General features: G+C 37.8%; 1 protein-coding gene across 2 annotated transcripts in view; it reads left to right on the forward strand.

Moving 5' to 3' along the window:
* The first annotated feature begins 22,069 nt into the window (after positions 1 to 22,069).
* dtnbp1b (dystrobrevin binding protein 1b) overlaps positions 22,070 to 25,071 on the forward strand; it is an 82,612-nt gene continuing 79,610 nt past the window's right edge. For both annotated transcript variants that reach the window (XM_067426257.1, XM_067426259.1), the window contains exon 1: positions 22,070 to 22,351. In XM_067426257.1, coding sequence (XP_067282358.1) covers positions 22,309 to 22,351 — 43 coding nt within the window. In that variant the 5' untranslated portion in view covers positions 22,070 to 22,308. The remainder of the gene's footprint in view (positions 22,352 to 25,071) is intronic.

The following is a 25,071-nucleotide window of genomic DNA, read 5'->3' on the forward strand; positions in this document are numbered from 1 at the left end:
TATAGTTCATCATAACATCGTAATATACATCATATACATAATTCACCCCATAACAGAAAACATATATCAGGATAACCTGGTTTCCCTTGAGACGCTTTAGAGTGGTCATGGTTAATGATATGCCTATACATATAGCCTGCTCAATCTTTTGATCGAGATACGCCTAAGAGTATACTATTCAAAGTATACTTGGCTTGTAGTAGGCCTAGTTGTGTAATCTTTTCAACAATCAAACATTAAACAGCATGCAAATCTAATCAAAACTGCCTAATGCTACCAAATTAAATGTAAAACCCATGAAGAGGAAACTACTGTGAAGCTTTTGGGGTGTGAACTTCATCTATTCCATTTGTGTTTTGATTATCGTTCTGAATCCCACCCAGGTTTGAGAAAAATGCGATTTCCTCAACTTTTTGTTTGAAATGTTGCCTTACCCACATTCAAGCATTGATAAAAAAAAGGATGTATGAAGCTATAATACAATGTTTTTAAAATTAGTTAAAGTACAATTCAAGTTAGGCTATACTTCAAATATAATATAATTTATATATAATACACATGGCATTTATATATAATACACTCACCTGAAGGATTATTAGGAACACCCTACTAATGCTGTGTTTGACCCCCTTTTGCCTTCAGAACTGCCTTAATTCTACGTGGCATTGATTCAACAAGGTGCTGAAAGCATTCTTTAGAAATCTTGACCCATATTGATAGGATAGCATCTTGCAGTTGATGGAGATTTGTGGGATGTACATCCAGGGCACGAAGCTCCCGTTCCACCACATCCCAAATATGCTCTATTGGGTTGAGATCTGGTGACTGTGGGGGCCATTTTAGTACAGTGAACTCAATGTCATGTTCAAGAAACCAATTTGAAATGATTTGAGCTTTATGACATGGTGCATTATCCTGCTGGAAGTAGCCATCAGAGGATGGGTACATGGTCAGAAACAATGCTCAGGTAGTAAAGTGTGCCCCTTAAAAAACATCCCCCACAACATTACACCACCACCAGCAGCCTGAAAAGTGGTAAAAAGGCATGATGGATCCATGTTCTCATTCTGTTAACACCAAATTCTGACTCTACCACCTGAATGTCTCAACAGAAATCGAGACTCACTAGGCAACATTTTTCCAGTCTTCAACTGTCCAAATTTTGGTGAGCTTGTGCAAATTGTAGCCTCTTTTTCCTATTTGTAGTGGAGATGAGTGGTACATGGTGGGGTCTTCTGCTGTTGTAGCCTGTGTGCCTGTTGTGGCTACACAAATGCTTAGCTGCATACCATAGCTGCGTTGTAACGAGTATCAACTTGAATCAGTCTGCCCATTCTCCTCCGACCTCTAGCATCAACAAGGCATTTTCGCCCACAGGACTGCGACATACTTGATGTTTTTCCCTTTTCACACCATTCTTTATAAACCCTAGAAATGGTTGTGCGTGAAAATCCCAGTAACTAAGCAGATTGTGAAATACTCAAAATGGCCCGTCTGGCACCAACAACCATGCTACGCTCAAAATTGCTTAAATCACCTTTCTTTCCCATTCTGACATTCCGTTTGGAGTTCAGGAGATTGTCTTGACCCGGACCACACCCCTAAATTCATTGAAGCAACTGCCATGTGATTAGTTGATTAGATAATTGCATGATGAGAAATTGAACAGGTGTTCCTAATAATCCTTTAGGTGAGTGTGTATATATATATATATATATATATATATATATATATATATATATATATATATATATATATATATATATATATATATATATATATATATATATATATATATAGTGTGTGACAAGCGTCCTGAGCCTCCATCAGCATTGCCCTGGCAACGAAGCGGACACCTGCAACCGCTCATAACGGGCTGAGCGGTCACAGCTGCAGCCCATCAAGAGCCCGCTATAAGCGTAGCAGACGAGCAACGAGGTGAGAGATGTCTCCACAAGACCCGGCTAATCTTATCCTCTGCTATTTCCCTTACAGAGAGCAGCGTGTGACCGCCAGCCCACTTCACGAGCGCTATCCACGGCCCCACACTGCACCACACCAGAACACAGGAAGGAGAGAAACCGAGCACCCACCGACTGCACTTTTAACATAATGTTCACTAATAAAACCTACCCTTCGGGGAACTCACCTGTGCTTCTTCACCTCTTCACTTTATATATAAGTTTTTATATGAACGTAGTATACTTAAAAAGTGCAAAAATAATAAATTATACGCTTTAATGATACGTAATTTTATGTTCACTTAAAGAACTTGCAGTATAAACTAAATATAACCTTAAATTCATATAATAAATGCGCTACTTGTATTAAAATAATGAACAACTAGGCTAGTATACTTAAGTTCAGTTGTACAGATGCAATACGAAGATTGTGCACTTGAAGTTTACTACTGTTAAACTACTACACTTAAACGTATAGGCTACTTAGTCCCAAGCGTTTTTTAAAATAGCACACCTTCAAGTTTACTACTAGTTTACCTTAATAGCCTAGTACTTCATAAAGTATATTTAAAATATACTTAAACATTACTTAAGTATACTTCTTTTTCATAAGGGTATACTTAATGTTGGATGTATAAACCTGAAGAACATTTTAAATTAAAAATTATTTGTATAAGCAAATTTCACAAGAAACGTATGTACGCAGCTTACAAACTGCATTAAAGAATACTGCCTTACAACCCCGGTGAGCAAGATAAGTGAAAAAAACTCACTGGAAAGACTTTAATGATTTATCTGTGCATGTCATACTTTTTATGATGAAAACATTTAATGAAATGCATAAGAATGTCCTAATCACGGAAGCTGATATGATAGCAGATTTAGGTAAAGATCTAATCATACTTAACTCGATTGGAAAGTTTGAAAAACAATTTTATGTTGGCCTGTCGTAAAAAGTCTTGTTTTAAGTGCTAAATTGTTCCTGAGTAGTTGCTATGCATGCGGTTGCTGTGGTATTGTAATATGGTTTCTATAGGGGGTTCTGGGTGCCCTTCCATAACACAGATATGTACGTAGATACCTCATTAGAGAAAGGTTGTGAAAGGTTTCTTTGGGAAGTTAAATCGCGCTGGGCTTTACAGAGTTTCACAGAGACTGCGCAGATGCAGTGTTCTTTTTTCCGAGTGATGACTGACAGCATCTAAAGTGTTGACGTGTGTTGACCGTTCTAAAATGGCGGCTCGTCAACGTGCCTGGAGGTATGTACGTATACATATCTATGTTCCGTAATCTCAGAATCTCAGTGCTTCACTATTTTGACATTTCTTTCTAATGTTAGCAAACTAATTTTTTGTTTCTCCTAAACTTGGACAGAAACTTGTGATTTATAAATCTTGTAGTCTTATTTAGTAATGATAGATCTAATCTAATGAGCTCAGAGACATTTAAAATCTGTTGATTTATTTAATATGATGTGTCTTTACTTGGTGCCCTGGATATTGACATTTTGATATATATTTTTTAAACAGTAGATGATTATACTTTGTGGTGATGCACCCTTTTGGATATTAACATAAATATGTCATAAATCCACAAGATGCATGTGGGCTTGCTTTTGTGTTGCCTCTCTTTATAGTCCTCATGCCACCCTATAAACACATTTATAGAGCTTGTATTATATATTACAATAAAAGATGATACAAACAAATAATATAGTTCATTAGCATTGCTTTATAGTGGCCAAATTTGGCACACAGACACAAAGTGTGCATATATCAAACTCTTTACAACGGCTTCCAACATGGCTCAAGTCAATCTGTTTTACAAAGAAAACTCAGCACTTGTCAGGTCAGATCAGGTCTGATTTGATTTCCACAAGAATAAAGCAGGCCATGGACAGCATATGTTATGAATATTTTATCCCAAGCCTGGCACAAATTTTGCATATGCAGCTGTATATTGAGAAGCAGTTAGAATGGTGCCACATTGCATGTTTGATCACTCTTACACCTGCCATCAGCTTAATATAACAATCCTTGTGCTGAATGTAAATGAATCTGGAAAGGCAGCTTTGCTGTCGACATAATTTTAGCTCATTAGTACTAGTTAAAAGCTCTGAAACAGTTTGCAAAACTTATGTCAGTGCTGTTGTATTTGTGAGGTTTGTGATTTTAACTTATTCATGTAGTATGGAAATGATTGAGATCTTGAAATCTGAAACAGATATTTGACCTACAATCAAAACATACCAAACCTACCTATAGTATAGCTACAATGATACAAAGTGCTAAAAAAGACATGACACTGTTGTTACATTGGGTATGTTTTGATTGTAGGTCAAATATCTGTTTCAGATGTCAGGATCTCGCTCATTTCCATTCTACATGAATAATATTTTCACATGAAAAATCAGCCCTTATATTTCCCCTGTTCATTGGTTTTATTGGCCTCCCGTTGACCTTCTCTTCCTGAATATTATTAATATCCTCTTGTAGCTACTGTCAGGCAAACATAGTCTGTTCCTGTGGAGCGATATTGAAATTTGCAGGCGGCGCAATACACAGAGCTATTACAGTTCATGATTTGCAGAGAGTAAATGAATGAATCTAATAAAAGAGAAACTGACAATGTTAGAGAAACAAACAAGGGTGGTAAGATACCGTTCTGTTTATGAAATGTATTTCTGGGTAAAACTGAAGCGCATATTCGTCATGGCCAGTTGCGGGTAATGCTGATAGTGTTGTTTCCACTGGTGATGTTTTATTTATTTATTTATTTATTTATTTATTTATTTATTTATTTATTTATTTATTTATTTATTTATTTATTTATTTGTTTATTTGTTTGTTTTCTTTTATTCTGTTCTGTTTTATTTTATTTTAGGTTGTTTTGTTTTATTTTATTTCAGGTTGTTGTGTTTTATTTTATTTTAGGTTGCTTTTTTTGTGTTTTGTTTTGTATTTGGCTGTTTTTGTTTTAGTTTGTTTTTGGTCCTTTGTGTTTGTTTGTTTTGTTTTAAACCACCCAAAAAGCTTAGTAAGGTAGTGCTGTAATAAAGATTTATGTAAAGCTAGTGAGAAATGGTTGTGCTGTCATAGACAGAATGACTTTTCCAGCAGTATAATATTCTACACTTGTCATAACATAAGGACTTACTTCATGTTTTAAGCTTGGAACATACTTTGCAAGAAAAAAGAAATTTGTTTGTTTTCTCGAGGTGGCAAGAACAAGAACAAAGTTTGTTCTGGCAGTACATTCCATACTTCAAGAGAAAAGCAGGTGCCGATCATCAGCGTTTCTCCGCATTACCACGGCCACATTAAATGTCTCACCAATCACACAATAGTTCTCGGACACCCGCAAGAAAAAAGTTCTGCTTAGGCGATGTGTTGAGAACAAGCTGCGAGAACAAACTCCCAAAGAGGGGTTGCAAGAACAAAATGACGTAATTTTGTTCTCGCAGTCCTGGGAGCGAGAACTTTTTTCTCTGTTCTTGCGGAGTATTTTGCAGCCTTTAAGCTTGGAACATAGGCTACTCTGCAAGAACAAAGGATTTTCTCGAGTTGGCAAGAACAAGTCCATACGAACTCCCAAACCAGGGCTGCGAGAACAAAATGACAGAATTTTGTTCTCGCAGACCTGGTTTGGGAGTTCTCACAGCTTGTTCTCGACACATCACCTGAGCAGAACTTTTTTCTTGTCATGTAGGTTGTCTTCAAACCGGAAGGTTGGTGGTTCGATCCCCGGTTCCACCTGACCAAGTGTCGAGGTGTCCATGAGCTAGACACCTAACCCCAGCTGCTCCCAACGAGCTGGATGGCGCCCTACATGGCTGACATCGCCGTCGGTGTATGAATGGGTGAATGCGAGGCAAAAATGTAAAGCGCTTTGGATGGCCATAGGGTCTGTTGAAAGCGCTATGTAAATGCAGTCCATTTACCATACATTTAAAATGAGTGGGGTTAATGTGGAGAATCGCAGATGATCGGCATCTGCTTTTCTCGTGAAGTATGATACTGGCCAGAACGAACTTTGTTCTTATTCTTGCCACCTCGAGAAAACAGACAAATGTATTTGTTCTTGCAGAGTATGTTCCAAGCTTAATGTTTTCATTGGTTTTCTTGTCAGGTGATTCTCATTTTGTCTTGTCATTGGGTCATCTCCTCGATCTCTCATGTTTATCTGGTTAGTCACAGGCTGTGTTTGAAAGCGCCCCCTATACCCTCCTTAACTGTTCCCTATATCAGTCCACTAATAGTCTTGGAGGAGTGAATGAAAACAAATGAGTGATTATAGACACTGAGGCCATGTCCACAATAATAGGCTTTCATTTGAAAACAAATCCTTTTCTCTCCGTTTTGGCCTTCCGTTCACACTGAGACAGCTTTTTAAGTCAACAAAAACGTAACTTTTTGAAAACACTCTGCAAAGCGGATAAGAAAACGCTGTCTTTGCGTCATAGTGTGGACTGTGAAGACAAGAGGTATTTGAAAACGATGACGCATGTTTAGTCCTGTGACACATACTGTATTGTACTGATAGATATGTATGTTTATACCACTATTGTGCCAGTTGTGCTATTCACTTTCACACAGTTGCTAAATTATCCACTTCAAATGGCTGTTCCTTCATATAGTGTCCTATTTAAGGGTATAGGGCGATTTCGGACTCCTGAAATCTACCACTAGTTTCTGTGGTAAATGACAGCATGACAAGATGTTGTCAATATAGCTCAGCTAGTTTTGATTTTGTTAACATCTAATAAATCAAATAACACAGAAAGCATGGCTTAAAGGCCAAAAAAATTATTTCATTAATAACTCACCCCAATGTCGTTCCACACCCGTAAGACCTCTGTTCATCCTCGGAACACAGTTTAAGATATTTTAGATCCGAGGGCTTTCTGTCTTTTGAATGTAAGTGTATGCACACTTGCTGTCCACGTTCAGAAGGTTATGAAAACATCATCAAAGTTGTCCATATGGGACATCAGTTGGTTAGTTAGACTCTTTTGAAGCGTTGACAATACATTTTGGTCGAAAAATAACAAAAAATACGACTTTATTCAGCTCTTATAAAGAACCTCAGCGTTGTCCTCTCTTCCGTGTTCCTCAAATAAAGAATCAAACGCTCGTGATTTACATCGCCAATGTCACTTGATTTCATCAGTTTGCCAGTTTGAATTGCGATCCGAATCTTGAATCATGACCGTTTGATTCTTTATTTGAGGAACACGGAAGAGAAGACAATGCTGAATAGTCGTATTTGTTTGTTATTTTTGGACCAAAACGTTTTGTTGACGCTATAAAAGAGTCTAACTAACTAACTGATGCAACTTTACAGGGAAGAATCAAGGATTGGTGCCCAATCCTGTTCCTGATCTACCTTCCTGCCAAGTTCAGCTCCAACAATGATCAAACACATCTGAACCAGCTAATTAAGATCTCCAGGAGCACTTGATGATTACAGACAGGTGTGTTGGAGCAGGGTTAGATCTGAACTCTGCAGGTATGTAGATCTCCAGGAAAAGGATTGTGCACCCCTGGGGTAGAACAATTTGCTTATCAACTCATTTTGACCTAAAAGATTGAAGAACTCTGGGGAAAAAAACGCAGATGGCCTACTTCAGCTTTGAAAGGCAGAAATGCATGTCTCTTTAAGAGGACTGTAGAATGAACAGATGGCCTGCAAGAGATGCTGAAAAACTTTGTGTGTGTGTGTGTGTGTGTGTGTGTGTGTGTGTGTGTGTGTGTGTGTGTGTGTGTGTGTGTGTGTGTGTGTGTGTGTGTGTACTTCTCAACTCATGGCATCCAGGAACACCTGCTGAGCAGTGTTTGACACAGGTCTGAACTGACTCTGTGTCCTGCTGCTGTGGAAAAGTCCATGTTTTCTGCATTCATGCTCAACTACGGACATTTGACAGATTGGGTTGCAAACGATGCTGCCTGTGGAATAGAAAACACCTGCCAGAGTGACAGAACACCTGCCAGAACATGTCAAAGCACTACCTGCTTGCTTCCCACCTCTCTGGCTGTGTGTACAGTCATCTTCAATCAAACCCCCCGTCAAGCCTTATAGTTTTTCAGATTTTTCTGACACCAGTGCAATACTGTAAATGTATGTTCTTTCCTCTAGCGGTAACAGTAAAACCTTGCACTAACACTCGCATCGCCTCTGATTCCAAGGCGAAGCCAAAGGGAGCTATGATTCAAAATTTGAAAGTTGCCCCGAGCATAGTGTTGCTAAGCAACCGCCTACCTTCACAGTCATGTAGCTTGTAGCCGGTTTCAGAGTAGTTAAACTGCAGGCCTGGACACTGAAGTCTGTTGGGGCCATCATCCACACACGCCTCAGCACTTTCCTTTTCATTTACTTTTGTTTGTCTTTTGCAAAATGAGCTCTGATTGAGATTCTAAATTCAAATCAGTATCTCACAAAGGTATTATTTTCACAGATCCCTGTAAGAGACATCCGCAAGTGTCTGTTCAGGGCTCCAAATACTGCACAAAGTATTGTATTGTCCTACCACATATATACATACACGGAGGAAAAACTTACGAGTACACACACACACACGTTATTATCAGTTACACAAACAGAATTATTATAAACACACATATTATGAACAAAGAGCAAGCCACATCTAATATAAATATTTAATAAAAGCAAAATATTACACTAAGATCAAGCGTTATATGACTAAAGAAGTGTGCACTTTTGCATATTTACACATACTAAATAGAGCATGCATTTTACAACAAATATTAAAAGTATTATATAAAAATTTAAATATTAAAAAAAAGCATATTATTGAATCACTTCACACATACTAAATAGAGCACAGATATTACATCAAATGCATTCTTTATTAAGAAGCATGCGGTATTATTATGCAGTATTATTATTATTGCACAAAAACATTAATGCGTGAATACAATTATTTATTTATGCATAAACATATGGGCATACTTAATTGCACACATATTAAACTGAGACTATACTGTGCAATGATCAGGCATAACATTACAACCTAATGAACTAATATTGTTTTGGTCCTCCTTTGGCTGCCAGAACTACGGTGGCCCACTAGTGCACAACACATTGGAATTTAAAAAGCATATAAGTTCACAACACAACGAAATAAAGCCACATGCGATAAAGTTAGTTTGCCAATTCCACCATGCAGTTGAAACATATAATCTGTATTATTTAAAATTACTTTTAACATTTAAAAACAGACATGTTAATTTCACAGCTTGGTTGTATTGGTAAAACTGATTCAGTAATGCACAACATTGGAATTTGAACATAAAAAAGGTAATTTGAATTCATATACATTATACGTTTCAACCACTTGGTGGAATTGGCAAAGTCCGTTTTCTGGTCTGCAGCAATGCTTAGGTGGTATGTGTCAAAGTAACATCCACTTGGATGGCAGGACCCAAGGTTTCCCAGCAGAACATTACCCAAAGCATCACACTCCACCGGCTTGCCTTCTTCCCCTAGTGCATCCTGGTGCCATGTGTTCCCCAGGTAAATGACAATGTAAAAGAGCCACGTGATGTAAAAGATAACGTGATTCATTGGACCAGGCCACCTTCCATTGCTCCGTGGTCCAGTTTTGATGCTCACATGCCCACTGTTAATGCTTTCGGCGATTTGACAGGGGTAAGCATTGGCACCCTGACTGGTCTGCAGCTATGCAGCCCCATACGCAACGAACTGCGATGCACTGTGTATTCTGACACCTTTCTATTAGAGCCAGCATTAACTTATTGAGCAATTTGAGCTACAGTAGCTTGTCTGTTTCATCGAACCACACGGGCCAGACTTCGCTCCCCACGTGCATCAATGAGCTGCCCATGACCCTGTCGCTGGTTCACCTGTTCCTTCATTGGACCATTTTTGCTAGAAACTGACCCCTGCAGACCAGGAACACCCCACAAGAGCTGCAGTTTTGAAGATGCTCTGACCCAGTTGTTTAGCCATCATAATTTGGCCCTTGTCAAACTCGCTCAAATCCTTACGCTTGCCCATTTTTTCTGCTTCTAACACATCAACTTTGGCCATGTTCACAATAATACGTTTTCATTTGAAAACGTATATTTTTCTCTCCGTTTTGGCCTTCTGTCCACACTGAGACAGCGTTTTAAGTCAATGAAAACGTATCGTTTTGAAAACGCTCTCCAAAGCGGATAAATTTGAAAACGGCGTCTTCGCGTCGTAGTTTGGACTGTGAAAACGGAGGCTTTTTAATACGATGATGCATTTTTAGCCATGAGATGCAGTCATATGACCAATTCAGCCAAGATGGTGAACAGCATTGTACAGCAGTTGTTTTGTATGCTTTCTGTTTTGACAGCCTTGTTAAATATTAATGCCAGTTTGTACATACTGTTAAAAAACTCAGTGCCTTTTCTCGACATTGCCGCAAAATTTCAAAGAGTAAATAAATGAGTAGCGGAAATGACGCAAGTCGAAGCGTCTTGGATTTGCTCATGCGCAGTACGGGGATGCAAGCATTTTCAGACGTTTCAGTGTAGATGAACCTTTTTTTGGAAAACGATTGAAAATGATAGTGTGGACGTGGAGCGTTTTTTAGACGAAAACTCTGTTTTTAAATGTATCCGGATTAGTGTAGACGTAGCCTTTGAGAGCAAAATGTTCACTTGCTGCCTAATATATCCCACCCTTTAGGTGTCATCTCTTCACAGGTGTCATGATGAAGAGATAAATTCACTTCACCTGTCAGCAATTTTTGGAAACCGCTGTTAAAAGTAAATCACACTGAGCTCCACAACAAACTTGTAGCCAATCAGGAGTAAGGGCCATGTCCAATCATGATGAGAGATGAGAGTGAGCTGAGCAAGAGGGATTTTTGAAGAAAGACTTTAGAAAGAGAGATAGCTGGGATTTTATATTACAAAAGAGAAAAACTCAGAGGAATATCACTGGAAAAAGGAGGGTTATGAATATGATCAGATAACGGTTATGGTTAAGAGCTTTAGGATGTGCGTTTAATATTATAAAAGCTTTCCAGCACTGAAAAAGCATGAAAATGGAGACAGAGGGTTTTTGTTGCTTCATCCATATTGTGTTTTTATACACAGAGTAACATTGGTTTTGAGTTTGTGCTGCTGTCGTCTAAAAGTGAACGCTTCCTTATGTTCACTCATCATCTTTACTTAATTTTTCTTTATAAGATGATGGACAGATAATAAGCATTCACGACACCAAAGAGTGCTTGGGTTGAATTCGCTCTAATACTAAATAAAGAACTTGTTTGTGTATGCATTCACCTTTACTATTTCTCTCAAAAATGATGATCACGTTAGTAATTACTCTATATATCCTTAAATTCTTTTTACAAAACCAGTAAAGATTGTTCACACTCATCTTCTTCTGCTTCTTCCAGCGTGCGTGCTGTTGAGTTCTGTTGACAAATATGTCACTCCATTGCTCTGATTGGTTGTAGGTCTATCCAACTGAGGTATTTCCAGGTTCGGTTGAAACACGCCTCATAATTAGAGCCCAATGGAGCATCAGACTCATATTCTAACTAGAATTTAATATGACGAAGTCAGGCTAGAAAACCAATGCTGCATCGCAGTCTTTTTGCCACTCAGAGGGCGAAACAGCTGTCGCTACAGCCAGCAGTGACGTCATGTGCATATACCCCAAGTGGGTAATCTAGCACTCGGAAAGCCATCACCTGCTGTTAGCATTCCATTGACTCCCATTCATTTTTTAGTCACTTTGACAGTGAATAACTTTACATCTGAGGCGTTAAAAGACTCCATTTGTCCATTGTTTATTTCTAAAGAAACACGACAATGTATAAAAGGCTCCATTACCTTGTATCTTGCACTATCTTTCCATAGAAGCTGTTTTTGTACAAATAGGCTAACGATTGCCTCACAACCAATGCTACTCTTGCACAGTATTACCGTATAGACAGGAGGAGACGCTCGCAGGCAATCTTTTACTGTCTATGAGGCCGTCGGGGAGACGCTGAGACATAAAGTCCGGTAAAGTCAAGGGAGAAGAATGGGGAGAAGCCGAAAGTGAGCTAAAAGCAACGGGACAAAACATTTAAACAACGTGATTTATATTTCACTCTCCACAACTATTAGGAGACTTACGTTCAGACAGGTTGCTCACATCCCATCTACGTCGTCAAGCTCAGTCTGAGGCTGCGCAGTACGCTCAGCCATCAGAAAGTGAGTGTTTCTAATTGACTTCACTTTTCGCCGTTAAAGTCTATGGGGTCGCTGTGTCCATTTCTTTTACTATCTATGATGTACTCTCTATATTCAAGGTGAACCGGAAATGACAAGACAGGGACTGATGTGGCAGGATCAGTTCAAGTGACAGAGTTCAAAATTCAGGCAAGGACTCCCTTGATGGAAACTTTCAATTGCACAAAAGTTCTTTATAGTTGTTTTTTATTTTATTTTTTATGTTCTTTGCACAAAGAAATGTTCCATGAACGGTTCTTTAGGAATGCCTTAGGTGGTTTTTAGCTGTGAAAACTTTTATTTTATTTTTTAAGAGTGGAACTTATATGAAAAGCACATGAAGTAACTCACATGTATAACTGAAGTCTGCTATAATTTATAAATTAAGTTTTATGTTTTTATTAGTTCATGTTCTGTATTAACTGTGGTCCACTGAAGTCATTAGTGCTGTAATAGGAGATTCACATTTCCCCATAAACCCTGTATAAGCCTCATGCTTAAGCCTGTGTCAGATTTTAATGCTAATCTGTGTGCTGACCCATCACAACTAACACATTCTGACATCAAACATGCCCAGAGGTCTCTGGTGCTGACCCCGGCCCTTAAATTACACAGTCAAATGTCAAGTGCATGCAGCTTTTCTGTTTCTTAATCTCCCTACTGAGGGAATGAAGGCGAGGTGGAGAACAGGAGAGAGAGAGAGTGGGCTTCGGTTCATAAGCTTTAAAAGCTCTTAAAATGCACCATTGTTAAAATAATTCCCTTTGATGTACAGTCTCTGAATAAATTCAGATCACAGTCTGAATAAATGAATGAACTTCAAAAAATGCTTGCTCAAACAACTATCATAAGCACACATGGAGTTCATGTCAACACATGTGCATGTATCATGTCAATGGAGTGAGTGAATCGTGCAGTTGAAATATATATGATCAGCTGAGGGCATGGTAAAACGTTCAAAGAACAAACTGTTTTAAGCCTCATTACACACAGAATGTACACACTTGTCAAGTCTCATTTTAATAAGAAAAGGAAAAAGAATCCAGTAATCCAGTTTGCTGATCTGGCACACGTGTACGGCTGGAGTATGAGCTCACCGCAGTTACTGGGCAGAAGTGCACACAGTTGACTTTGAATAAGCACTGCGCTCAACAATAATATTTCATTTTTTTGCTGGGAGGCGATTTTATTCACTTTGCGTTTTTCACATTCACTCTGTTCGCTTCAGTTTTCTTGGGTTCAAATCAAAGGTGAACCACAGCTGCCCTACAGGCTCAGAGTGTTTTTGATGTAGCTTTTAAAGGGTTGCAGTGTGACTACAATCAATAAGGGAACAAGACCTGTGCATTAATCACATCTACTATTTATCTCTTTCTTGAGCACATACACACACATTTTGCGTTTCTGGATTTTATGGCATAATGATTTTAATACTATACAAACTTTACAGTCTATCCTCAACCCTTACCTTAAATCTAGCCCTTTCAAGAAACACTCTGTTTTATTACATTTTCTAAAACAAGTAATCAATCAATCATAATTTTTTATGATTTATAAGCTGTTGTCTCCTACAACATTAAACAATTTTAGGCTTTACCACACACACGCACACACGGACGCACGCACGCACACACGTCGTGTTTCCATGTTTTATGGGGACTTTCCATAGACGTAATGGATTTCATACTGTACAAACTGTACATCCTATCCCCATACACTGCCCCTGCCCCTAAACCTACACATCACAGGAAACATTCTGCATTTTTACTTTCTCAAAAAAACTCCTTCTGTGTGATTTATAAGATGTTTTCCTCATGGGGACCTAAAAATGTCCCCACAAGGACAAGGATTTCGGATATTGCCATCACGCATGCACACACACACCCACACACACAATTTCCCCTTCGTGTATAGGTCATGCTTTAGGTGGCAAATTTGTGTTAAACAATCTTAAAACTGCATGCAATAAAGTAAAACACTATGGTTTCTCTATCAAATGACAGTATTTAGTTAATCCCAGTCATTTTTATTTTAGTTATTTTTGTAACAGTTTTCTTCTTGAGTACACTTTCTCTTCAGGATTGGATTTGAATGGAATGAATGAATGAATTTATTTCAGATATTTCCTGTGATATTCAAATTTATTTATATATAAATTATATTAAATATTTAATTCAGCAAAAAATAATGTTTAATGATATTAAAATAATATGAATGTTCAAAATAATATTAATGTTCAAATTAATATTTGTAATAAAATAGATACATTTGTCCTTTTATTAGTCAATTATCTTACATTTTGCAACTATATTATTCATGAATAAAATATTTAGTTGCAGTATGTACATGGTGGGGTGGGTGGAGTGTAGGTGGACATTCTATTTGATCAAACGTGTTTGTCAATATCCAACCTGAGGCTGATGTCTTGGAACCAGCTAGACTGTGTCTTCCAGCTCTTTGATCTCCAGAGAAACAGTGAGGTTGACCATGTGTCTGTGCTGTCCAAAGAACTAACAGCTAAATAAAATCAACAAAATCAAGTTATTTTTGTTGCTTCAGACCTCTGGTGCAGAAACAGCTGCGCAAAGGATATGTGGCGGTAAATCAAAAGCATTCATAGTGCCTGACCGGATGACAACAGAGTTGTGCATTTCAGAACAACACTTGAAAGGGAAATGTTTTCTTTGGAAAACAAGTATTTCATAATTAGCTATTTGTCTCATACATTTGCTACATAGTCTAAATCAATTGGCATGCAATTCTAGCATGGCTGTATGATATTACTGTATGTCACCCAGAAAGCTTTGCTCATATGGTTTAATATATATATATATATATATCCTTCTAAGATCAGCAGTAGTTATAAGGCTATCAAATGCAAGCACTGCAGACTTTAATGTTGGCTGGACCTAAAGGCGAGTGAGAATCATAGCCGCTGAGGTCATTATTGACATTATAGTGATTGAGAGGTATTGCTTTTGCCTGGAGTGCAGCATTCCTGCATACATGGCTATTTTCCACAGCTGCTAGGATTAGGGTGAGTGAACCCCTTTTTATCCAATGTTCTTTGCACAAATAAAGCTTTCTTACTGTAGTCCTAAATGACCTCTAGGTGCTTTAGGGGCTTTTTACGAATGTATTTTTTTGTGTAAAGTTAACAGAAAAATAAAATTGATCTACTTTCTTAATATTTGTATTTAGGGTCTTATTGTGTAACATATATCAGAGCAAGTAAAGGTGCACTGTGTAAATTTTAGCGGCATATAGAGGTGAGGTTGCCAATTGCAAACGGCCACTGCTCACCCCTCTCTTTCGAAGCACATAGAGAGGCTATGGTGGCCGACACATGACAAAAATGTCTTCGTTGGAGACAGCAGAATAGCTAGCGCTCAGTTTGGCCATTTAGGGCTACTGCAGAAATATGACGACGCTAAATGGTGACTTCACTGTAAAGGGACTCGCAATGTATATAGATGCATAAATGCCATAGAATGGCACATTCTAAGGTAATAAAAACATAAAAGTTCATTATGTAAGGTCTTTATACACCACTGAAAACACAGTTATGTATATTATATTGTATTTCTGTTAATAGATTATATAACACATTATATAACTATATAACACATCACATTTTTCTTTTTAATGAAGTTTCAGCTCACATGGGTAAGACATTGTCCAATTGTTCGCTTCATTTAGCCACGGATTCGTTTTGTAAACAAGACACCGGTCGAAACTGGATTTGCAGACAGGATGAGATTAAAAAACTATTCTGTGCCTTCTATATTGGATCAAAAAGGAATGGTGCAACATATCTACTGATTATGTGTGCGTGTCTAACTTAACATAACTCACCACGCTGTCACAGGCTGGAATATCCTTTGTATTTGAGGTGTTGTTGGTTCAATGTCCTGCGATTCGTGATCAGACTTTAACATGTATGGGACAGGGCTTGCAAAGCCCAACATCCTGGGGCTATGTGTTTTCCAGTCGGGCTACCAAAATGTATCACCGGCCTACCCGAAGAGCTATCTTAAATAGTGAAATAACATTCCTTTACTTGGTGTGCGTTGTTCACTCTCTTGACTTGAGGAAAAATACAATTGCAGAAGTTCTGAACATGCTGATTTGTCTGCAGTGAAGTTTTGCTGATGCACATATTTGGCTTGTGTGTGTGTGTTAGTGATGCACGGTTTGTGGTTATATTTACCAATCAGACAGGCCAAGTAATAAAAAATAACATTCCAATTAATTTGGGGTGGATTAGAGATAAATCATTGTGTTTGTTTGATGAAGACATTTTGCAAGCCCTGTGGGCAAATCATTCCGGTTTTACACATTTTCAAAATGATGGCCCACGTGTAATGACTGGCGAGCCGAAGCTCATTATAATATGCAAAACTGTTATCCAATCATAGCAAGGGGCATTTACTTCCAAGTGTTCAATGTGGCATGACTATAAAAGCAAGCGTTTCAGGAGCTAGGCTCAAAACCAGGGTAGAAAATAGCCTATTACTTTTTCATTATGATGTTTTAGAATGTAAAAAACGCAAATGTCATAAGTTGACCTTAGGCAACAGTATAAAGAAATAAAAAGCCAGTTCACAGGGGCGTAGCCATCTTTTCAGAAGTGAGGGGGACAGAAATGTCGTAATACCATTTTTTTTTTTTTTTTTTTGGACCAATATAATTTATCGCATCTCTTGCTTTTAATTGGGCAAGCTATCAAATACACTGCTGAACAATAACCAATAATTAATATCTATAATATTATTCTCCTATTCTCCTTTTTTTTGTGCCAATTTTATGATTGGTTTATATACTACAAACACTTCTGCATTAAGACTCCATAGATTTTATGCAATGTAAAAAAATATATATATATTCTGATGTAACTCATCTGTTCTCTATGTGATTATATAGTAAAGTGTGATTTATTCCTGTGATCAAAGCTGAATTTATCATCATTACTCCAGTCTTCAGTGATCCTTCACTAATCATTCCCATATGAGGATCTGATGATCAACACACATTTAGGATTATTATCAGTTGTGCTGCTCATGGTGATGCTTAATTTTCTAAACATTTGTGGTAAAATTAAAAAAGAGAGAAATTAATACTTTTATTGATCAGACATGCATTAAATTGATCACAAGTGATATTTTTAATATTACAAATTAGATAATTTATTTAATAAATGCAAATAAATGCTGTCCATTGAACTTTCTATTCATTAAAGAATCCTGAAAAATAACATGTAGGCTATCATGATTTCCACAACATTTTGGGAACTGTTTTCAACACAGATAATAATCATAAATGTTTCTTGATTATGAAATCCTCATCTGAGAATGATTAGTGAAGGATCATGTGTCACTGAAGAGTGGAGGAATGATGATAAATTCAGCTTTGATCACAGGAATAAATTACTATATATTCACATAGGGAAAAAAGCGGTTTTAATTTGTAATAATGTTCAAAATATTACTGTTTTAACTATTTTCGATTACATAAATGCAGCCGTGGTGAGCAGAATACTAAACATTAAAAAAGCTGCATTATTCATATGATACTTTATTGTCAATAAATAGCCTACATTGAGATGACTTAAAAAACACACATAAAGCATATATTGTCGCATTCGTCTGATTGTCGTCGTCACGTTTCATCATCATAACGATTGTTTTCCTTCAGCTGCAGCTCCAGCGTGACAGGGTATTACGAATCCACTTTTGGACTTTCTATGAGAGCGCCCTCCTCATATTAAGATTCGGAAAAAATTACAGGTCATGCATAGATAATTTTTTGTCTCTGGATTTAAATCTTGATGTATTCACATTGGTTTCTATGTAAATACACTTGCCCGTGACCTCAAGAAGCGCGCTATCAACCGAGATTAGAGAAGGCTGTCGTTAGCGTCCCTGTTAACTTGTCCGCCCCCGCACAGGGTAACACCGGTTCGAATCCCGCTCGGAGCGGGTCGACTAGGATCGGTGAGACCCAGTAAAAGTGCGGGGGACGAAAATACATTTTATTAAAAGTGAGGGGGACACGTCCCCCGCGTCCCCCGCGTAATCTACGCCCATGCCAGTTCATGATCCATTTAAACTGGGAATATGCACAGGCATAATGGGCATAGCATAAATTAACTCTACGGATTACTTATCTGGGGTCAGAGTGCGAAAACCCCAAGGGTGCATTCAAATGACTCATATAGACTGTATAGTGCCACCAATTCCTGCGACAATATCTTTAAATAGAAAAAAATACCCAAGATTCTATGTTCTATAGCAAGGGAAGTCCCTTTACTACCTTCATATCTTTCTTGCGGGACAAGCGTCATCATTATAAGCACCCAAGAGCAGAGCTCTAATTTAAAAAAAAAAATGGCTCAGCTAAGTCAGCTTCTATTGCATTGACAAAGTGCTTAGGGAAAAGCCGACCAAAGGGAGAATATCAACTACAACCTTCAATATTACCACTATACATCCAGGGAGAGAAGGCATCTGAAGGGATGCAAATACAAGAGTGACATAATATATTATATATATATATATATATATTCGCCATGAAAACTCAAACCCTAGGGAAACTGCAGGGGAGCACCAGCTCTACTTACTTACCCTAACCTGTTCTCTCCAGGATCCATAAAAGACTCCATTCACTTCTCTGAGTTATAGAGTGCAAAATAACAAGGAGGAATGCTTTAGCAGGTAAACTACCTCTACTTGCCGGATTCTTTGAAGATGGATCATATCCAACCAAAGAGGAGAAAAAGACCCTACTTTAGGACCCAACAACAGAGAGAGGTAAATTAACAGGGGAATACAAAATGTCCGCCATACTTCAGTTCTCCTTACTCAACCCTAAAGGGTACCCTATAGAGCAGCTTACTAAAGGCAGCAAGGCATTAAAAACTCAGTAATTAACCCTTCAGGGTACAACTGCTCCATTGCTGCTCCTCCTACTTGTATTCAGGCAATAGAAGAAAATGAGAGCAGGGTATAATGCAGTAAGGACCTGGCCAGTGGAGATTCCCAGATCAATAAGGCATCAATAAGAATGCATTCAACTCCCTTGAGAGCTGAACAAGCTAGATTCTTATCTTGATCTTAGACTCAGGTAAGAACACAGCTTCTTACTGTGAATGCTTGATCATGATTGCCTCCAAACACACTCATGCAAACACTAGATTACCGTCCCTCGAGAGAGAGAATCAACAAGGACAGAGCTTCTTGCTCCAGGCCTATGCCGTTCCCCATAGTGTCAATCTAAGACGCAGTGTCGAATTCCATTTCGAAAGGGAACAAACAGACTTATTATTCTTTTTATTCAGACATTTATTTAAATAAATAAATAAACAAACTCAGAATGAAACAATTAAATATATAAACCATTTTAGCAACAATACTTAGGGCAGCAGTTTACAGAATGGATGGATGAAATTTATCGGTTTATAATACAACTATATGTTTCATGTACATGACTGTCTTTGAATAAAAGCAGATTTGTGTTTAGCTGTGCTAATCTAATCTTCTGCTTATTGAGCTCTCAAATGATTCACTCTGGGATGGCGCTACATTTGGCGTCCAATCATTTGCAGAGGCAATCAAGAGGAGCTGTGGCTCCCTGCCTCTCAAATCAATTACATGTATTCGTTATGATATCTAATTAGCTTCATATTGACTTCTAAGATGTATCATTCATGTCGGATGAAAAATAACAGCTAATCTAACTAGTACTGGCAGCTGTTATTATTCACACAGGGATGATATTGTTAACTGGCAAATGCTGTTTTTATGATCCTTTGATAAATGAAACAAGTTGTGCAGAAGTGGCCTGCAGGTAACAGTTGATTTAAAGATGACTGTAAAGGGTCATAATATATACATTTTCTAATAATTATTATTTTCCCATGTTTTAATTCAATGTGTCAATGATAAAGGCTTTGCTGGTTATTAGTTGAAGGTTAGTTAGGTCTTTTGAAAGCTTTTGAAATGCAGTTAACTAAAGCTAAAATCTTAACATTTTCATTACTTGTAATAAAACTGTTGTTAACTGAAATAATACTGCATAAAAAAACTTTGGTAAATACTTACCAAGTTTAAAAACACCTTACAATAAGGTTACATGTTTTGTTAAAATGAGTTATGACTACACTACTTTAACTACAGGATTCTATTGTTATCATTGCAAATAATCAAATACAGAATTTTTACATGTTCTAAAGAAACTGAGTGTTCTAAACCAGAATGTTTTGGGTGTTTGCCTGAGCATTGCTACATGGTTGCTAGGAGGTTGCTTACTGGCCCAAGTCAGAAGGGGTTTTATAGCCAAGTAAACTGAACATTGCTACTTTCTAGTTGAAATGCTACTTTATATGCTACTATACTAGACAATAGCAGAGGGTATCAGCCATACTTAAGCCCTATTTGGATAGTATTAGTTTTACAAGGGTAGATGGAGTAACACAATTTTTTTTAATATTAATGGCCAATTCATACGGGATAAGAAATATCAGTAAAACTTGCAGAAGTGGGAGAAGTAACTCGATTCACACACTGCCGTCACCTCCCTGTCGTCATGTGCACATATAAAGGTGTTTCCTGATATCACGTGCGCAAACACATATAGTCATATACAATCTATATATAACAGTTAGCTCAGAGATCGAACAATATATTAAATTAATTCAATTCTGATTGGATTCTGTTGGTAATAGGCACTTACCTAAATCTGCGATATGCTTTGTGCCTCTGACAAGTGCTTTCAACCTTTTTTTATCTGAATGGTAAGCAGAAAACGCTTGGGATTTGGCACAGACTTAGAACGCAACTGAATGTGTTTTCAAGCGCCTCCATACTTGAAAAAAACATGGTACATATTTACAGCGGGTCTATTCGCATGGGATTAGTATTACCTGAAGTAATTTTTTCAGACCTTTTTACAGAAGGTAAAAGTCACTGTAATCTTTATTGACATTTTCCGTAATGATTACTGAGATGGCACAATCGGACAGGACTAAAATCACAGAGAAGCTCCGGTAATAATTACTTTACCCCACCTCTCCATTTTAGACTAATCCTGTCCGAATAGGGCTTTAGTCTATAGATATTTGATTGGACACTGTGAATATTTTTGGTCTATTTTCTGTTTCACATTAAATTGTAAAGTCAGCATGGAACGGAAGTTGCAATAGTCTTTTTGTCCCTATTGTGTACAGTATATTCAAGTGAAATGACTTCTCGGACAAGACACAATGCAGGGCAGGGATGATTTTGATCTGGCCATCAGAAATCGATTGGATTTTTATGGCTTGCGATTGCTGTGATGTCATGTGAGTGACCGGTTGTCCCGCCCTCAAGCCAGTAAAAACGTCATCACAGAAGTGATGTCATTGCCAGAGGAAATTATTTTGATTTAAGATTACAGGGACACATGAAAAATACATGATGTGTGTGGATAATCATTTATAATACATACTGCATTGTCCATGAAAAACAAGAAATACCCATTTTGATTTTATGATGACTTTAAACGCATATCATTTTTTAAATAATGTTTAATATTTTTTTCTAATGTTTAGTAGTTTAGAATAGATGAACTATGCTAAAACAAATAGGAGAAAACCTATACAACTTCAATTTTATTTTCCTGTGGTTTATAAATGAATGTCAAGTTATCATTGTGGTTACTGGGCAATTAAATAGGATTTTGACATACTGAACTTCAAGAACTCTTACGGTTTCTTTTTATCTTCTATTCATGATTTCCATGCTCTATTAATGCAGTCTCTTTTATCTCTCTGAGCGGTTCCCCTCCTGAGATGCTGAGTGGTACATTCCTATCTACTACTCACTGCTGCTCTGCCTCTCGGTCCATCAGACAGCCGAGCGCTCACTGCACGCTGCTCTCTCTACAGCATCACTGGCCATACGTAGGTGTGAAAGTGTGTGTGTGTGTGTGTGTGTCTAACCCTCCAGTGCTGCTCGTCTAGACTTTCAGGATGTGTGGCGGGTGGCCTGTGCTGTAAACAAACAACAACACCCCCTGCCCACTCCGGCTCTCCCACTGCAAGACTCCTGGTCAGACTCAGCAGCGGCTCTGGGATGGCTTCCCCAGGATCCGCCAGTGGCAGCAAGAGGAATTCCTGTAAGTGGCATCTCTCTTTCTTTCATTGCTGGTGTTTTTTCTGACCCGCAGTGCTTCAGTGACTCCGCATGGGTTGTTTATAGATGTGTGTGCTGAATCAGGGCAGCTGTTGATCAGGATTTCAGATAACAGTTGTTTACTGGACTTGGCTTATTTTGTTCCAATTTCGAGGGTGGAGTTTGTGGGTGGAGCGCTTTAATTTATTTCTGATTGTTTCTGATGTTTATTAATAAATGGCTTCGAAATAAGTTTAAAGAAAGAAAAAGAGACAGATCTTTCCGCAAAAAAAAGTGTTTTAGCTCAATATTGTTTTTTTGTTTTTGTTTTTTTTTGCTGTAGGATCCAGAATTTTACACTAGACTTCAGGCGGTGTCAATTATGGAAAAGTAAACAAATGAGCACTTGAAATCAATTGAAATGTCATCACATTACCATAAACTACAATATGTTTTGCTAATTATTGTGCCTCTTGAATTTCGACGCTTTTCAGCAGCCAATAATTTATTGCACACACCAGTTGGCAAAAACGGTTTATCCTCTTTTAAGGATAAGAGTGTAATGTCATGAAGCCTGTCAATTTTGTCATCTGCTCAATTTGGAAAGCTTCTACCAAATACAGATTAATTTGCAACAAAGTACAACAAAATTTGCTTGGACGCACAGCTTTTGGCATCACAAAAGGTGTTGCTGACTGCTTTGACATTAACAATGACGTCAACAAATACATGTTTTTTTTTTTCCTTCTTTTAAATGTTGATTAACCTATTTATTTTGTCATGCTAGCAATGTGTGATTGTATTTTTTATTAGCATTTAACATTGTTCATATTTTTCGCTACTTGAGAAGCTCTGCTCTAAAGCACTGTTGCTGCCAAGCTGCAGCTTTATAGCTTTGTCCAGTTCTATTTTTTCACAAGGAAACTTTTGTTAATATTTCATTGCATGTGAAGATGTTGGTGCGGTGGCGAGTGGAATAATAGCAGCATGTATGAGTCAGTGTGAAAGCTGTGTGAGAGAGAATCCTCAGGGGACGAACTTGAGTACTGAGTATCGATGTAGCACAGAGACACACTGATATCGCACACATAAACAAAACCTCGCATCTCTATGTGTCATTTTTTGAGTGCCTTTGAGTCTGTTTGGCTTTTCATGTTGATTAGTGCTGCAGGAGAGCTCTCTAAGTCTCATTATTATGACGACCCCACCCATCCCCCCGTCCGTCTCTCCTCCTCGGGATTTGATTTACAGTCAAGGCTCTCTCAGACCCTGGAAACCACATCCCAGAATATCTTTAATTACTAAACCAACCAGCTCTCAATGACTCCCAATGCATTTCGGTTTCAAATCAGCATCAGATGTGATTGTTATTGTGTCTCTTAGTGTTTTGACACAAAGTGGTTTAAGTAAGGCCATTGAGTTAATCTATTCATTTGGATCTCAAAGGGATAGTTAGCCAAAAATTTGGCCATTTTTACTCAGCCGTATGTTGCTTCAAACCTGTCTGGCTTCCTTTCTTCGGTGGAACACAAAAGGAGAAACTTTAAATGCATCCACATTCAAATCTTATTCTTACAAGCGTATGATACATCAATCAATGAGACAAGACAAAAAAACAAATCTTATTCTTTTTACAATTTTAACCCTTAAACGCATACATAGGGTGATGGGTCTTTACTGACCCGGGACGTAATTTCCTACCCTCCTCCTCATTTATACATCAACCTTCTTAGTAATCCTTAAGATAATCAAATTATATATATATATAAATGTTACAGGGTGTATAACAGTGTAAGTGTAGCGCCTCTCTAGCGTGCTTAACTATAACGAGAGGTGGCTATCCTGAGTTCTTTAACTAGCTGTACTATCCAATAAGTGAGGTTTCACTAATAAACGTATAAATGTTTAACTTGTGTGTGTGTATTTACTTACTTATTATATTAAATACCTTTCCCCTTTAAATCACTATTTAAACAGTAATATTTACACTTGAACAGGAAATTAAATGCCTTGGACTTACTTTTATCCTATAAACACTTTCACATTTAGTCCAAATATACTCTTTTTTCTGAATTAACTTAAAATATCAAAAGAATCAGAAACTGCAACTGTTTTATAAAAAAGTAAAACAGGATTTACTTAGGAAAAGTTAGATATGTTCTGTCAAAATCACTTTTCAGATCACAAATGCATTAAAATTCACATTGAAAACATAAGGGCCCAAAAAAAGAAAATAGCCGGCAAATCCCTAGCTTAATATTCAAATACACGTCAAATGTTCAAATGATGCAGGCCTGAATGTAGCTTGGGTGCGTTGTAGCCTTAAACCAAATGGCTGCTTCACCACACAGGCCAAACAAAAAAATACGGTACCTTTTACTCAATGTGAATGTAACCTCCCTCGCACAGGATCAAAGGCGTCAGCAGCAGAGGGCAGAACGAGAAGATTCACGCTGAAGAGAAAAGTCTGAAGAGAAGATGCACATGACGATCTCAGCAAAGTCCACCACTCGATAGCACTATCCGGCTCCGTCAGGGTCTTTGATCTTCATCGGTCGCACAGTTCAACACGGGCTTTACTAATCGAGGTCGCTGGTCGCTAACTTGTCAGCAAAGTCCATGCACAAACACTAGTCACTTAATCAGCGGCTAATTTAAACTTACTTCTGTCTTACAATGATGAGTTTACCACTCACACAGACGGAACTATCACCACGCACGTTC

The sequence above is a fragment of the Pseudorasbora parva genome, chromosome 19, assembly GCF_024679245.1.
Source record: "Pseudorasbora parva isolate DD20220531a chromosome 19, ASM2467924v1, whole genome shotgun sequence".
Taxonomy (NCBI): Eukaryota; Metazoa; Chordata; class Actinopteri; order Cypriniformes; family Gobionidae; genus Pseudorasbora; species Pseudorasbora parva.